This window comes from Carassius auratus, chromosome 9 (assembly GCF_003368295.1).
Source record: "Carassius auratus strain Wakin chromosome 9, ASM336829v1, whole genome shotgun sequence".
NCBI classification, from domain to species: Eukaryota; Metazoa; Chordata; class Actinopteri; order Cypriniformes; family Cyprinidae; genus Carassius; species Carassius auratus.
This window is the reverse complement of record NC_039251.1, coordinates 17017741-17033858: the sequence shown is the minus strand read 5'-3', so window position 1 is coordinate 17033858 and position 16118 is coordinate 17017741. Positions and strand designations below refer to the sequence as shown.

Below are 16118 nucleotides of genomic sequence, written 5' to 3'. Positions count from 1 at the left end.
ATGCTGTATTTTTTTTCTGCACCGCAGTAATTAGCTGACCACGTGAAACTTCACCATCCTCAGCAATGAGATATTTCATAAGGAACAAACACACACACCCACACACACACACACACACATAGTCATGACTATGCGTTTGTTTAAAACAGTTGTTTCTAAATTTTTGTCCTTAATTCCCCCATCCTTAAAACCTGAGGTCCTCTTCTAAACCTCTTTACATTCCTTTTATGGTGTGTGAGTGCCCTTACATCTTTTGCGTCCATCACGTATCAAATCAAAGAAAGGGTTACATTCAGTCCCTGATCATTTGGAATAAGGCTGATATTGGGTTTTCAACACACTATCAGTTCCAAAAGTATTCAGAAATATTTATTTATATTTATTATTTTCTCTTTCTTGCCTATTGAATCACACTCAAAGTATGAGTGTAGGAAGCTTGTAAGCATTACTTGTATAAATAGATTTATCTTTTTATCTGCACTTCCTGCAGACTGGTCTGTATAGCGCACAATGTTTTTTTTTTATTGTTTTTTTTATCCAAAACACTCATATTAGTGAGCAGACTTATTTGAGTGCATGTCTCAACCACACACTGTGGCCGTGTTGCTGTTTTCTTTTTCCTTTTATGACTCATGGCAACCAGCAGTATGTTGCCACCTACTACAGTGGTGGTGCTAGATTATTCATGATAATATTGAATGTGTAGTATTAAGGTATTTCAGTTTTTTAATTCTATGGTTATCAACTGGTATATTGTGACACCCCTAGTTTGGAGTAGGGTTTTTTGCATCCATGTTTGACCTCAAAGCATATACGTTTCCTTGCCTAAACTCTGACTGATTCTACTGGCTCCAGGTTGGTAAACACTGATAAGATTTCATTTAATGGTTAGGGTTAGGATTATGGTTTTTCACTTTTTTTAATGTTAGTTAGTGTGTAATTTTGCTGTTTGAGTATAAACAGTATCTGCAATGTCACAACTAATTACTACAAGTCACTTCCTGGGTTTGTGACGTCACAAACCCTGATAAACCCCAAACAACAAAGGGGAATGAGGCCATGCTGTGCTGCTTTAGAGAAGAGATAGAGTTGTTGCCATACTGACAAAACAAGGGGTGCATGAATAAATCTTTTAATATATTAATCATGATTCTGTTTTCTAATGATTCTAATTGATTCAATGTTCTAAAGCAGTGGTTCTTAATACTGTTCCTGATGTCCCCTGCTCTTCATCTCTCTCTCTCTCTCATTCAGATCATCAGTTCGTCAGCTCCATTAAACTGTTCCAGTTATACACTTATATAGACAGACAGATATTTTTCACATAACTATGAGAAGTATTAAACATCAACGCGCACATGATTGCCGTACTGTATCACTGTTATAATCAGGATGAAACTGTATTTTAAAAGTTAACAAAAGCAGTAGTATTTAAAAATAACAGTGTCAAAAATCGTCAAAATCTATTTGAGTGCGATTTAAACCCGGATGATTGTAACCACTCTAAGTTCGTCTGCCTTGGGAAGCTCGCGTGTCTCCGAAGTAGGGCTGGGATAACGCGTCGAGGTCATCGATGACGTCGCCGCAAAAAATACGTCGACGCAAAATATGCGCATCGATTCGTCTACCTGTTTTTATTTCTCTAAAAAACGTTTGCAAAACGTTTACCTTATGTGCGCTGAATATACACGATGGCCGGATCAACATTCTGTCCAATGTTATATAACCAATCCAGGGTTTTTTCTGCATTGGTCTCTTTTTTCGCGGCTGTCAGAGCATTATTTGATCGATGAGTGATGTAGAATAGAATGACTGACAGGGCGCGTACGAGAGAGAGCCCCGGCTGCGCGCGCACACTCACAGTCTTCAAACAACACGAGCGCTTCTTGCTCTCTCTCTCCCTTGTGCATATTAATCAAAATCATTAAACACGATAAAAAAAGGGTGAAACACCTAAGTTTCACGCACGCTCGCGCACTCACAGTCTTCCAACTACACGAGCGCTGTCTTGCTCTCTCTCTCTCTCTCTCTCTCTCTCTCTCCCTCGTGCATATTAACCAAAATCATTAGACACGATAGAAAAAGGGTGGAACGCCAAAGTTTCACGTGGAGCATTCAGAGATCTTTTTTTTCTCCATGACATTTTTTGGGAAAAGCACTCTCTGTATTATCTTAAAGCCCTCAAGTTTACATTGGTTACTGTATTCTTTCAGTTGCTCTAAACAAGTATTTGGGTGACCTTTTTTTATTGAATGCTAGACATCAAGTTGTTGTTATTTTCATCTGAAAGAAGAACTTTTTTTCAGTAAGCTAGGCCCTATGTGTTCAGTAAGCTTGTTTCAGTAAGCTACGTGTTTTCAAGGCTTCAAGGTTTTATTGAATGCTATCTCTATACAAGTGAAAAGTAATGCATTCTTCGTCAGTCTTTTATTTAGTAATTTTAAGAGCAATAAACATATATTGCAATGTTAAGGAATTCATGTTTTTTTTCATTCAGATATGTAAATCAACATGTATAAATTGTTAGTAGTCAGTTAATGGGGAGATAATCGAAATCGAATCGGTCTGAAAAAATGAATCATTAGATTAATCGATGCATCGAAAAAATAATCGCTAGATTAATCGTTTAAAAAATAATCGTTTATCCCAGCCCTACTCCGAAGGTGATAACACTCATTGCCTTCTCTAGTGCAGCATAACCAGGTTTCATCCCATTCGTTGATATTTGTGATATCATCAATACCGGAAAATATATGTTGTAGTCCAAACGAGCCATTCATTGTTGTTTTTGAAGAGTGATTTCTGTTAAATAAAATGTGTGGACTTTGAGCTTTGTAGATTTGCAGAACTTTTTTATGCTCAAGTCAGTTGCATTGTTGTCTATGGAAGGTCAGAAAGCTCTCGGATTTTAACAAAAATATCTTAATTTGTGCTCCAAAGATGAACAAAGGTCTTACGGGTTTGAAACGGTATGAGGGTGATTAACAAATGACAGAATTATTGGGTGAACAATCCTTTTAATTAGTCATTTATGCAGTTTTGTAGTTTTTGCACTTTCATAGTCCGCATCAAAACCTCTAGTATGTGTAGTGGTCTAAGAGTGAGCTCATCCATACTGAAGCGACTGATTCTCCCACTCACCTCTTTCTACCGAATGTTTGTCTGCCTTGTCGCTTGTTTCCTTTTTCCTCTTTTTGTTCCCTTGTTTTCTCATTTTTCTTTCTTTCTTTGAAAACCTATTGTAGGCTTTCTTTTGTCTCGCTCTCTCTCCATCTTTTGCTCCAGCGTTGGCTTTGTCTTTGCTCTAGGAATCCTTCCAGACAGTGTGATGTGCTCTAAAAGGATCTCCCTCTCACGCTTTAATCCCAGTGCGCAGTGGAAAAACCATCAGCATACCCCTTGTAACACACCCAAGTGCTTTTGCTGCTCCCTGGCAATCATGTACTCCAAAAATAATAGGCCAATGATAATGAGAAGAAAAATCATATTAGAGTGCCTGAAAGCAGCAAATGGTTTCAAGAAAGGTGGCGGTGCCCTTAAGAAAGAGGGTGATGCATTGTAACCACTAACAGGTTTTGAGAACATACATTTTAATTTGTTTTACGCTCTGACTTTCATGGAGTCTGAAGGCAGGGCCTGACAGGCATAACCATTCCACCCACAGAGCTGATATGAGCACTGATCACTGTTCAAACAAGTGTGCCGGCAGCCGGATGGTAATTGAAATGCACAATGGGCCATCCCCATCACTCAAGCAGTTGAGCACAAAGCACAGACAAGGCTCATCTATCGCTCTCTTTGCTCTCTCTCTACTTTGCACTGTGTTCGATTGATGAGAGGGTGGAGATGATTGTATCTGTCTGTTCTGGAATTGATATGAACACTACTGCCGAACCATAGGGACCGATCAACTAAATCAATTAGTGGCTTTGTGTGAATGCATAGAATACTGAGTTTACAGAGTAAACTAAAAAACCGCTTCATGAATACAAATAGCTTTAAAAAACATAATATCTGGAAATTGCATTGCACAATGCCTGTAAATGAAGAAGGCATGAGAAAGAAATTGTGGTGTGAATGGTGTACAACTTGGCTTTGTGTTGAGACTTCCAAATGTGTCATGCAGATTTGTTTTAATTGAGGCTTTTAAGTAAATTTTGTGGGAGGGTTTTTTTTTTTTTTTGAAGGACTGCTGGGTGCTCATTTAGGACTTTAATTTAGACTAAATGCGCTTTCAAACTCAGCGATACAGGCAGCCTTCATTTTCAGAAACCTCATTTTTCAGGAACCTGATGATCTGGAGTCTTTCAGCTCTGCATGGTGAGACACTGAATGAACACGCAGTCCATTGAGGAATACTGTGAAATGATGAATGAAAGGTCATAATGCATTTCTAAAATGTACATATAACTCGAGCGCTGTATTTTCATATTACATATTTGTTTCTTGCTCATTGTCTCTTGTCCCTCTCTTTAGTGTATTAGTTTTATTTCTGTTGAGAAAAGAAAGATAAAAAATAATTGTATATTGTAATTATTGTGTGTGTGTGTGTGTGTGTATTGTTTTCATTTCTGAAAAGCACAGTAAATCAGTGAATTCTTAATCTTAATTTACCCAAATTATAGAGTTGTATTTTCTGCATAATAAAATGATTTGAAAAGGGCACTTTTAAGTTAATAGTTTACTCAAACTCTTAAGTTATTTGAAACTTTCTTTTTTCTTCCATGGAACTTTAAAAGGAGGCTTTTTTAATAAAGCTTATTGCGAGCTGATCTCCATGTATCAAGATATAGGCCTGCATAAAGGTGATCCAGCTATTTCATGTTGAACTCTGGAAACGCACACTAAATGAATCATTCTGTTGATCCAGTTCTTTTCAGTAAATTGACTGAGCTAATTCACAACTCAGACTGATTTGTTCCGAGTTCAGCACACTAAATCACAGTTTGCTGGGTCGGGGAGTTTATAGGTAAATAATGGTTTAAATTTCAGTGTGTTTCTCACACAAAGCTATGAAATAGCTTCAGAAGACCTGCAATAGAGCGCATTAATCACAAGGACTGCTTTTATGATTCTTTATGGAAGTGGTATTTATTTTTATTTTTTTTTAAGGTCCAGTTCTCCCTACTAACAAACCATTAACTACAACTTTTGCCTCAATAGACTCTTAATTTGCTACTTATTAATAGTTAGTAAGGTAGTTGTTAAGTTTAGGTGTTGGGTAGGATTAAGGATGTAGAGTACGGTCATGCAGATTATGTGCTTTCTAAGTATTAATAAACTGCCAATATGCTAATAATAGGCATGCTAATAAACAACTAATTAATGGTGAGAATTAGTCCCTATACTAAAGTGCTTTTTTTTTTTTATACCTTCACAGACATACAAAACATACCCCTCAGGCCACTCATGACTGTCTAACCTTGTTCATCTCCCATGCATTAGTGTCCCTGTATACACATCTTCATGGGGTAGTTAAAAGCCTGGGCTTAATGTAACCGCCAGTTTAAGTTCCATTCGTGTCGGATAGGCTCTGCTCTCAACGCTTCACAAGGCCTCCACTTAGTCAAAACAACTGTTAATTGACAGGCAGAACGACCCTGAACAGGCCTTGAATAAAACATGAGAGAGGTTGGAAGTTACGCATGATCAAGTGGGAATTTAGAGGAAAGGGAAAGAGAAATCTGTAGACTCATAGCTCTCCCTATGCTTACAGTTCATATTTTAGGCTTCTTGCTTATCACAGGCTTTAATTTTTCTATGCTAAATGGGTTTAACAATCAAACTCTAATCAGCCGCCAGTCTTCGGTCCTTTTGAAAACTAGAGGAAAGACTGCTTTGTGGTAATTCATAATGTTTTGTGTGCACGGCGTGTCATGGAAAGATTGAAAGCCGAGAACAAAATGAAATTATTGACTTTTCATTGCCTTGGCTCCCTCCTGGGATTCTGCTTTTCAGGCTGAGAACAGCGGAGCAAAATCATTGCTTGTGCTTGGGATGGCAGCCTACAACAACAGTTGACAGAGACGTCTACTGCATCTGTGTTCATAAGCTCCATTCCAAGCCTTACCCTGCCTAGTCAGCATTTTAAGGCATCATTGGCATGCTCCCCAATGCTGAGGCCATATTACAAAATGGACAACAATAATAAACCTTGTTTTGGTGAAAATTTACTTTAAAAAGCATATGCTGTAGACAACAAGTGCTTGCTTTTAGAGCAGAACCAAAATTTAGTTATTGCGCTTTCCACGCACCCTATCAGCCTCGTCACAAGCGGTCTGCTTTTGGAGGGAGTATTACTCCAAAGTGGTAATGTTTGAAGACATGTCTAAATGTGGAGTGGCTCAGAGCTGAATTTCCGCCAGCCGTTTAATGGAAGTGAGAGAGCTCAGAGAGGGGACGCCTAGAGCCACAGCTGAGACAAAGACACGTTTAGAGACGCAGACACACACACTGTGTCCATTCATCTTTCCTCAGTGAGGGGAAAAAAAAAGAAAAACACACATGCACAGAGTGAAGATCCATCGACAGGGTGCTGCTGGCCAGTGACCTGAAAGAGGAACGACAGCACAGCAGACGCGGTCACGGTCCCAGTGGGGGCTTCTGGGTAACAGGACATCTCTGATGCGACGCTTCATCTTTCACATCAAAGGCCTTTGTGCATCCCTGGGTTATTCTAACCTGTTAAAATGCATCATACGTTATCCGACCAAACAGCTTTTTTGGCTTTCATGTTATTCTGGTATATTTTACAGAACAATGGGGTTGTTTCCAGGCTGTGTTTTCAATTAGGTTTTTCAATGAAGATGTCATGAAGGCAGGCACCTGTAGATGAACCAATCAGTAGGATTTGGCTGTATCAGGGTTCTGGAATGGAGATACTCACTATACTTCTTGATATATCCATGGGCAAAGCTAACTTCCTGGCCTTTCTGTGTTCTAGATGATGAAACACGCATGGGACAGCTACAGGCAATACGGCTGGGGCCACAACGAGCTCAAACCCATCGCCAAGAAAGGACATTCCACCAATATCTTCGGTAAGTAAGGAGCACACATGCATGTTGAAGTCTCATTTACATGTAAATGACTGCTCTTGGGGGATGATTCGTTATGGGGTGGTTAAGACTGACACAGGCAATCCCATCTACAAACACTTTTATGTGCCATCTACAGCTCGCACTCTCGAACGATGAGACGTGCTTGCAAAGTTCGCCATCCTTAATCATTTCTGTGTTTGTTTGTGTGTGCTGTTTATCGCTGGCTCTCAGCTGCAGAGCTAAAGAAGATTCGACTACTGGGACTGAATCAGATCTGTGTGTGTACATGCGAGCGTGCTTGAACAAAGAAATCTCAATCGATCCTGTTTGCTGATGTAACTAAGGCTGTGTGTGCATGAAAAAAAAGAGTAGCATAAAATAAATAGTTCTGAATCCTGATAGGATCAAGAAAGCTCTTGTGAAATGCAGCTAAACAAACCTTTGACTGGACATTCTTAAAGGAATAGTTTACCCAAAAAATTAAATAAGCTGAAGATTTAATCAATTATTTATTTTTTATTAGAAAAGATTTGAAGGAATTGAGATTTTAGTTTGCAGTGAATGGGTGCCATCAGAATGAGAGTGCAAACATCTTATAAAAACATCACCATAATCCACAAGTAATCCACACAACTCCTGTCAATCAATTAACATCTTGTCAAGCACCGTTTATAAGCAAAAATGGTTCTAAACAAATGTCTGTGGATTCTGACATTAGAGGTCAACGAGTATTGGTGGAAGCAATATTACGGACTTTTTTGTTTAATGTATTAATAAATACCTACTTTTTAAATTAGCCAATCACATCTTGTGCCACAAATCCTGTCCTACCTTATTTCCATCTGAATATTTTCAAAACTTTTCACTCGAATCTAATCACATTATTAAACTTTTTGAATGCGGTTTCATTTGGTCTTTAAATATTTAGCTTTGCAAATACACCAAGCAGTTTCCTCATAAACTTGCTACGTAAGATTTAGGATGAGGTTTTTGTTCTTCTTTGAGATACCAGTGAGACACATATGATGCAGTTCTGTGGTTTAAACAAAATATGAGGGAGCTTTTGAAGAAGAACAAAGATGTGAGAAAGAGAGAGAGTGTGGAAAAACAAGGGAGATGTGAGAGACTCGGCGCCTCATGCTGCAGTGCGGTGTGTCGAAGTGTCTTTCACACTTCACTTTTATATTTAATAAGCTTCTCTCTGTTTCTACCTAACATGTGGAATGAACTCATCAACCACACATGTATTGATCACTCTATTTGAATGTACTCCGGTGTGTTTTGGATAGAATCCGGGGGAACCTTCTTCTGGATTCATTTGCTCTATTTTTCCAGAGGTTTCACTCTCATATATCCTGAACACTGAATGCTTTGCTCCATCTTAAGTTCTGTCTTCAAGTGAAGAGAAACACCACTTCTCTATTCAAAAACACTGTTTATGTGATCTATGGGACACTCATGCTGTTGGTTGAGCCAGTGTTCCTGTGTCTGGCTGGTCGGGATGCTCAGGCAAACACAGCACTTATTAAACTACGATAGGAGGAAGTATTTTAACATCCCAAAAATGATGCACTTGATCACATTGTCATATTTTAATTGTAATTATGTTGGTAAGCTTGTCATAAACATCCAGATTAAACTCCAATCAAGAGGAAATCTTTTAGTATAAGCTCAATCGTTAATAATGGCTCTATAAATAGTTTAGGCCTCTTTTCTGGTTCAGGCCAGCAAAAAAACTAAACAAAAAAAACCTATATTATATTCCCAAAAGCAACAATTGTAGTAAGAGAAAAGATATCTATATATATATTTATATCTTAAAACATTAATTCTAATATACAGTAAATTACATGTATACAGTACACAATGCATTTACTATATTATTATATAATTAAATATAAATGCGTTTAATTTTCTAATTCAAAGGCTCTTTACTCACAGTACAATTGTTGCTTATGTTGTTGTTTTTTATTTATTTTTTATTTTTTTGGGGCTGGCCTGAAATAGAAAAGCAGCCTAAAGTATTTATAGAAACATTATTAATGAGTGAGCTGGTGCTGCTGTCAGTTTCTGACTGAATTGATCCTCCCCACCCTACATCTACTGTATGATGTCTGCTGCTGTATTTTATCAATCGGACAACATTAACATTAACATTACATGGGTAAAAATCGATTGTTCATCAACTTAATAGCCAGTCAGTGCAGAGAGTTTTACCTAGGGTTTTTTTCTTGGTTGCTTAGCCATAATTTCCTTTAGCAGCAGTGATTTTAGAAACATTGATGGCTCAGCATACTAAAAACAGGCTTTTAGCATACTTGTTGTTTTGATGTCCATTCAAATTTAAGAGCATGTTAAAACCCTCTGCGGTGTGGTGGGTTGGGTTTCTAAACTGCTTACCTTTTCAAATACTCTGAAACTCCTTCAAAGCACTGCTTTAAAAAAAAAATCCAGTGCCAGTAAATGTCAAAACAATTACCGTAAGAGTTCACATTGTCTTGTGAGTGACGTTTCCATTATTATGCATAATCCGCAAGGCTTTTATGAGGATTATGATAGTTTTGTGCAATAAGAGGTTATAGTTTTATCCAATTTGTTGTGTATCTGTTAATTTATTGCTACTTTTCTGACCTGTGTCTGGTGGACCAGACTAAATTCACTATTACTGTCTTTTTTCATTTGCAAGACAGAGAGAGAATTTATATTTCTCAGGAGACTTTGCAAACATTCAGCATTTAGAAACATTATTTCTACTTCACTACTACTGACTACTTCGCCCCCAAAAAGAGATTTTTGTATATATTTTTTTAATGACCAATAAATAAAACCAAACTTTAGTCTGCTGAATGCAAAAGAAGAAATTTAGCAGAACTTTTTGCTGTCCATAAAATGAAAATTCAACATTGAACATCTCAAACTGTATGGGCATAAACATATGGATTGTTGGAAAATTCAACAATTCATTTTTTTTTTTTAGTTTTTATGTTCCACAAGTTAATATCATGAAGGTTTGGAACAACATGTGGATGAGTAAATAACAGTTTTCATTTTTGGGTGATCTATCTCCTTAAAAACAATCTAGTCAGCTAGTTTTGTTTTGTACGTACTTAAGTGTAATCTTTGTAACATTCCAACAAGCCCTTGTTGGATAGACTGTTTCAAAACACATTGCCTTTCTTATTCAAGCCCTTTGAGGGATTTGACCTCTTGGCTGTTCATCTGGCGTATTGGTCAAAAAGGCTCTGACCATTCCAGTGGTCCACTGTTGTGCTGGGACAGGGACTCTCCAATATTGATCCTTTAATCAACATCTATTGATTTTCTTTTTTTGTGTGTTTGTGAAAACTTTTGACCCATAGAAGCCTGAGACTCTGCTGCTGGACAGATTGCTGATAGTAAGCACTTTGATCTGTAAACAAACACCCTGTTTACAGGGAATATTCTCAGATCGGACCCCAGGGTCGGATCACGTAACCCAGCTTCCAACGTTACGCATGTGATATTACGATACTAAAATAACCACGTTAACATGTGGTCACACTGTGGTGCAATCTGTTTCTGATGTATTATGATTTAATGCTTAAAATGGAGTAGGGCGGAGAGCTCAAAAAAATCATATAGTTTTTTTTTTAGGCTGAGTGCAGATATACACACAAAAAATACTGAGTAAATTTCAACTGGCAAGAGAATTGCACTTTACTTATCAAAGCATAGTAATAATTTTAGCCTTTATTTGATTTACCCCATTAAAGTGGTCCCATTACAGTTTCTACTATCATAAAAATACACTTACTTGTAGGTTTAAAATGCTACATATGGCACACATAATGTCCAAAAACAAATATTTTGGCAAAATGTGAGTTTAGTGAGATTTATTGCGCTCTGTCTGTTTGGGGCGCATGTACAGTATGTGACGGCGCTCATACACTGAAGTCTATATAATAAGACTTGTCCACTCCTGACAGGAATATGAAAATATTTGCATGACTTTCTAACATTTACAGATGGAGAAGTTATGCACTGAGGAAAACGCGTCTCAAATGCATTAAAACGGTACGACTATCTGTCAGAGCATCTGTCTGGGCAAGCTGCTTAAAACTTGTTAACTATATCTTGCTTAATTATTTTGAAGCTTTTAAAGGATGTTTTATGTTCGTTTTAATTTTATGCATTTTACCCACAGCAGCTGATCCTATGTCTTCTTCTATTTTTCAGATGTGCATGCGATATCATACTAATATATATTGATATAAACTGTATTGCCTTATTCTGTATAGTGTATGAAAATAAACTGATATATTGTACAAATTCGATGTACCACCCAGTTCTAATATGGAGCTGATTTACAGTACAATTAAAAAGTTTGAAGTTGATGAGAAGAAAGTCTCTCATATAGAGTACTCACCAGGGCTGAATTCATTTGATCAAAAAAAGTCATAGTGAAATATAATTACTATTTAACATAATTGGTTTGTATGTAAATATAATTTAAAATTTCATTTAATCATATGATGAATTTGCGGCATCTTTAGTTCAGTCTTCAGTGTCACATGATCCTTCAGAAATCGTTCTGATAACATTTGTGCTGTTTTGTAGAAATCATATGCAGTTTTCTCAGGATTCTTTGAACAAAATTCAAAAGAACATAATTTTAAATAAATTTCAATAGAACATAATTCATTTGAAATAGAAATCTTTTGTTACAGTTACAATGTAACAAATGATTTCTATTTCAAATATCCATTTAATAAAAAAAGAAAAAAAAAGAAACCCTTACCAAAGCCAACCTTTTGACCGGCAGTGTTCATGGGGACGGATGATCTATTGTCAGAAGTGTAGCAGTGGGCCATAACTGTAGTCATCAAGATTACACCAATAAAAGGTTTTTACCAGACAATGATGAGGTGGCTTTTTATTTTCCTAAACAGTGAGGCTTTGCGTTTTCATTTCTTTCCACAACATCATGGCTGAATGAACTGATTAAGCTTCATCTTAATTGAGCAGGAAGTTGTTCTGTCCTGTGCTGATGTGTAAAGTGAGAGCGAGAAGGCTGCATCTAGACTGTTTTAGTCTGGGCACAGCCCTCCAGACCCGCAGCTGGAGATGGGCCATTGTGTTCTCCATCATCCTGACGTCCAGTGTAGTTGCCATAGCAACGGTAGGGCTAGCTGAGGTCAGAATACGTATGCTGGCTGATAAGAGGCAGAGCATCCTTACTACGGAGTCTTTAATCAGCTCGCTGGTTAATCAATACCCACTAGCCTGCAACTAATCAGCTGAGGACACTCGGCATGAGTCTGATGCTCAGACCATTGTCCATAACTGGGTCATTTTGGTTCCTCATAACTGTTCCCAGGAATAAAAGGGCACAATGCATGATGAGCACTGCTGTAAAAATGAGAGCTTAGCGGTTCACCCTGACTGTTTGAAAGGGACTGTGCTTAAGCCTTGTTCACACTTTTGATTTGGCCCTTCCAGTAGATGCCTTAATGATATTATTTTTAGGACAAAGAATCCGTTTTCTTTCATTTGCAAGTCCCTCCAGGATTCCACATATTTTTTTTTTTCTGATTCTCCATAGCAAATAAAACCATGTGATTTGAGATTCTGTTCTCAAGGAGCAAATATTGGAGATGAAATTTTTTTATTTTTAGAATTGAGCATAACTTATGTGTTCACTATAGCAATAATACAGTCCAGAAAATCACATATTTGGTATTAAGTGATATTTCCAGGATTTGAGTGACCTTCTGAACTTTGAACCTGCTCTTATATGCATTCATAAGGTAAAAAATATCTTTAAAATAATAGATATCCCTTTAAAGGGATACTTTAAATTATCTCATGATTTACTTATCCTCAAGCCATCTTTGTTCTTTCAGACAAATACAATCAGAGTCAATATTTTTTTAAAGTCCTGGCTCTTCCAAGCTTTATAATGGCAGTGAATGGGGTTTAAGATCAAGTTGGGTGGATTAATAAAGCCTTCTGAAGCATTTTTGTAAGAAACCTACCCATATTTAAAACTTTATAAACCATAATCTCTAGCTTCCGCTAACCGTCACATGCACATTCATGAGAGAGTGTAGGACGTAGGTGAAAGTAGTTAGTGTCGACAAACTTGGAAGCGCAGAAGAGAGAGAAACAAAAATACTGGTTAAAACATTATGTTCAAAATGAGGATTTGTAAAGAAAAATGTTGGGGGATTTTGATATAAGCCAAGAGAAGATGTTTTTTTGTTGTAAACTAGTCGCGAGATTAGCATGTTCTCACCGCAGCTTTTGTTATGCCTACATCCGCTGTCATCCGTTGGATGCTACTCTCTGGTGAACAAGCATACGAAAGTTAGCAAAAGCTAAAGAATTATGGTTTATATAGTTTTAAATATATTTTTCTTACACAAATTAACAGTTCACTTCAGAAGGCCTTTATGTGGAACACTTTTTACTAAATTTCGTATAATGAATAGACCGTAGTCGTCATTATGTAGAGATGATGAGGAATGAAAGAGGGAGGAGGGAACCCAGCTGTCTAAAGAGAGTTTTGTCAAGACAAGGGATTGCAATGAGAGAATATGGCCTCAGTCGGCTGGTGCTTATGACCTCATTTACGTAATTCCCATCAGCCACCAGCCTCGCCGAAATCTCCAATTATATATGCATCTCGATGCTTCCCAACGAATTGTGTTCCCTAGGTGGTTAATATTTCCTTAATGATGCGTGTGATTTTCTGTTTGACTGTGGAGAACATGGGGAAGGATTCTCAGCATGTCAGTTTAGTGCTCTTGGCTTGTGTGGGCTGGGTCTAGAGATCAATCAGTACGTGACCCACTGTGCTGTTAATGATGTAATGAGTGGTAGGGATGAAGCCTGGGCATGTTGTCTTCTCTGTGGTGACTTCATAAACGACTGCAGAGGGGTGACCGCGGCTCCGCTCGGCTCAGGCAGGTGCCAAGCACCGCTATCCTCTCCTGCAATGCAGAGACAAAGCAGTTTAACACTGGGGTTTAGGCTTTTGTCCTCTGCGTGCTAAGTATGCCAGTTTTGTGCAGTGCTCTAAGGCAGAATACATCCCAAGCACGTGCTAAATGCCGATATGTGTGCAGTACTAGACAGTTAGTCATGCGTTTTTCCTCCAAATGTCTCAGACACATTTCTGCTAAAGCCTGTAATGTATTCATCCGTCTGTGTTTAAATGGCTTATTTTCAGATGACAATGCAGATGTAATTTTTATAACTTTGGCTCTTTAGTCTCTGAAATGTGTGACTGTACTTAAAATTTTACTTTCAGTTTTCAGGCACTTTTCTTCTTCACTGATGTCTTGCCACACTTTGTGTACCCATAATATTTCCTGAAAAGTTATATCTCAATTCTGATTGGTTGATTGAAATGCTGTTCCAGGATCAACAAGGATGTTAATTATTCTAATTGGTGAAATCATGCTCACCATATATATATATATATAATATGATAATTCATAATCAATGAAAAATATTGCATTCTTGCTCAGCGAAAGTCTATACCTTCGCCAATACACAGATTCCTGCAAACACATTCAATAAGTTAGGTTGTGCCAGCTCTACCATCTGAGTTTGAGGTGATGGATTCTTTGAGAACAGAACTCTCCATGCATAAATTAGTATGCGCAAAATGTAGGACTGTTTGTGTCACCCCCGAGGCGTAGTGCCATAAATTATGTGAATATGTGTGTATAGCCTACACGTCTTGTGTGATGTCCTCTTTCATAGCTGCATTTTTCTGAAGAAAACTGCTGTCTGTGACTTCAAGGAGATTCATAGTCCTCTCCACAGCGTTTAGGGCAAGCATCCAGTATGAATGAGTTTTGATGGTCGCCTAGATTAGTAGCATCGACTAGTTCATCTAGATGTCAGGACACCCTAATTTCACAGGTCTTTTTTGTTAAGACCGATTAGTCTGTTCAAGCCAACCTACCAATGATTTGTTTTTGAAGATCTGTACCTTTGCGCATCCATATCATGCAGAGGGAAGCCCACAGCACCGTTCTGAAGTGTTTATTTATTGTTCTCCGTTTCGTGCTACGAGGCTTACTTTGAGTTAGCATGTTTCCAGCTAGCACAGAAAGAAAATACTGCAAATGCTCCCGACTGACTGACTGATTCCAGCTCAATTCCTGCTGCTTTTCCCGCTCTGCTAGGGTTCTGCTGGGATTCAACTTTTAATAGATGAGAAGATGCCAAGCGCAAGTGGGTAATCACACGAATTTGGTTCTGTGCAGTCCACCAGGAATGAACATAAGCCCTTGACATTAAACAGAAGACCTAGAAACAAAAGACTAAGAAGGTAGAAAAGAAATGGAAGATGAACAATAAGAAAAAGTGGAATGAAAGTCATCGCATAGCTAGCAGTGTTGGGCGAGCTGCTTATACTGTACCTTGACAGCAATTAATACAGACAAGACATATAGCAACACTTTAAGCTAAAATACATTTTATTTTACTGTATTTGTAAGTTTTTTATTTTTTATTTATAACTGTATAATTTTGCCAGAAAACGTATTAGAACTTGTACATGTTAATGTAAAAAATCTTGCGTGATATAATATTTGTTTCCTGGTTTTATTTTGCACTGGATGTAAAAACTGCCTTGTTTGTAATGGGTTTTATTGGTTTTGCCAATAAAACATTTACATTTAGCAATGTCATATGACCCCTTTAAGTTTGCAGTTTTTTTTTAGTCTGTTACTTTTCTCCACCGATACCGAGCCTGTCCTCATCACACTATCTCAGAGAATGCCATGCACCATGAGTCTCTGCAGCATTTAAATGGTGCAAGAGTATGTGTGTCTGAGAAACAGGAATCACTCCTCTCCCTCGGCATCACCACTACAGCCATTCATCAAAGTGCTGTGACTCAGTAAATATTCATCAGCCACTTACAGTGACTGACAGCAAGCACAGCACACAGCTAACACCAAATTACAAACCGAGCGGAGATAGAGGACTGCAGGAGGGAGGCAAGAGATTTGGTGAGAAAGGAGACGTGCTGATGGAAATAAGCTGTTGAAATGTCTGTGCAGTTATTCATTAAGAGATCAT

General features: G+C 37.8%; 1 protein-coding gene across 2 annotated transcripts in view; it reads left to right on the top strand.

The window, feature by feature from the left end:
• Window positions 1-16118, top strand: part of LOC113108537 (mannosidase, alpha, class 1A, member 2) — an 81697-nt gene that overhangs the window by 34373 nt on the left and 31206 nt on the right. For both annotated transcript variants that reach the window (XM_026271716.1, XM_026271715.1), the window contains one exon: window positions 6944-7040. In XM_026271716.1, coding sequence (XP_026127501.1) covers window positions 6944-7040 — 97 coding nt within the window. The remainder of the gene's footprint in view (window positions 1-6943; window positions 7041-16118) is intronic.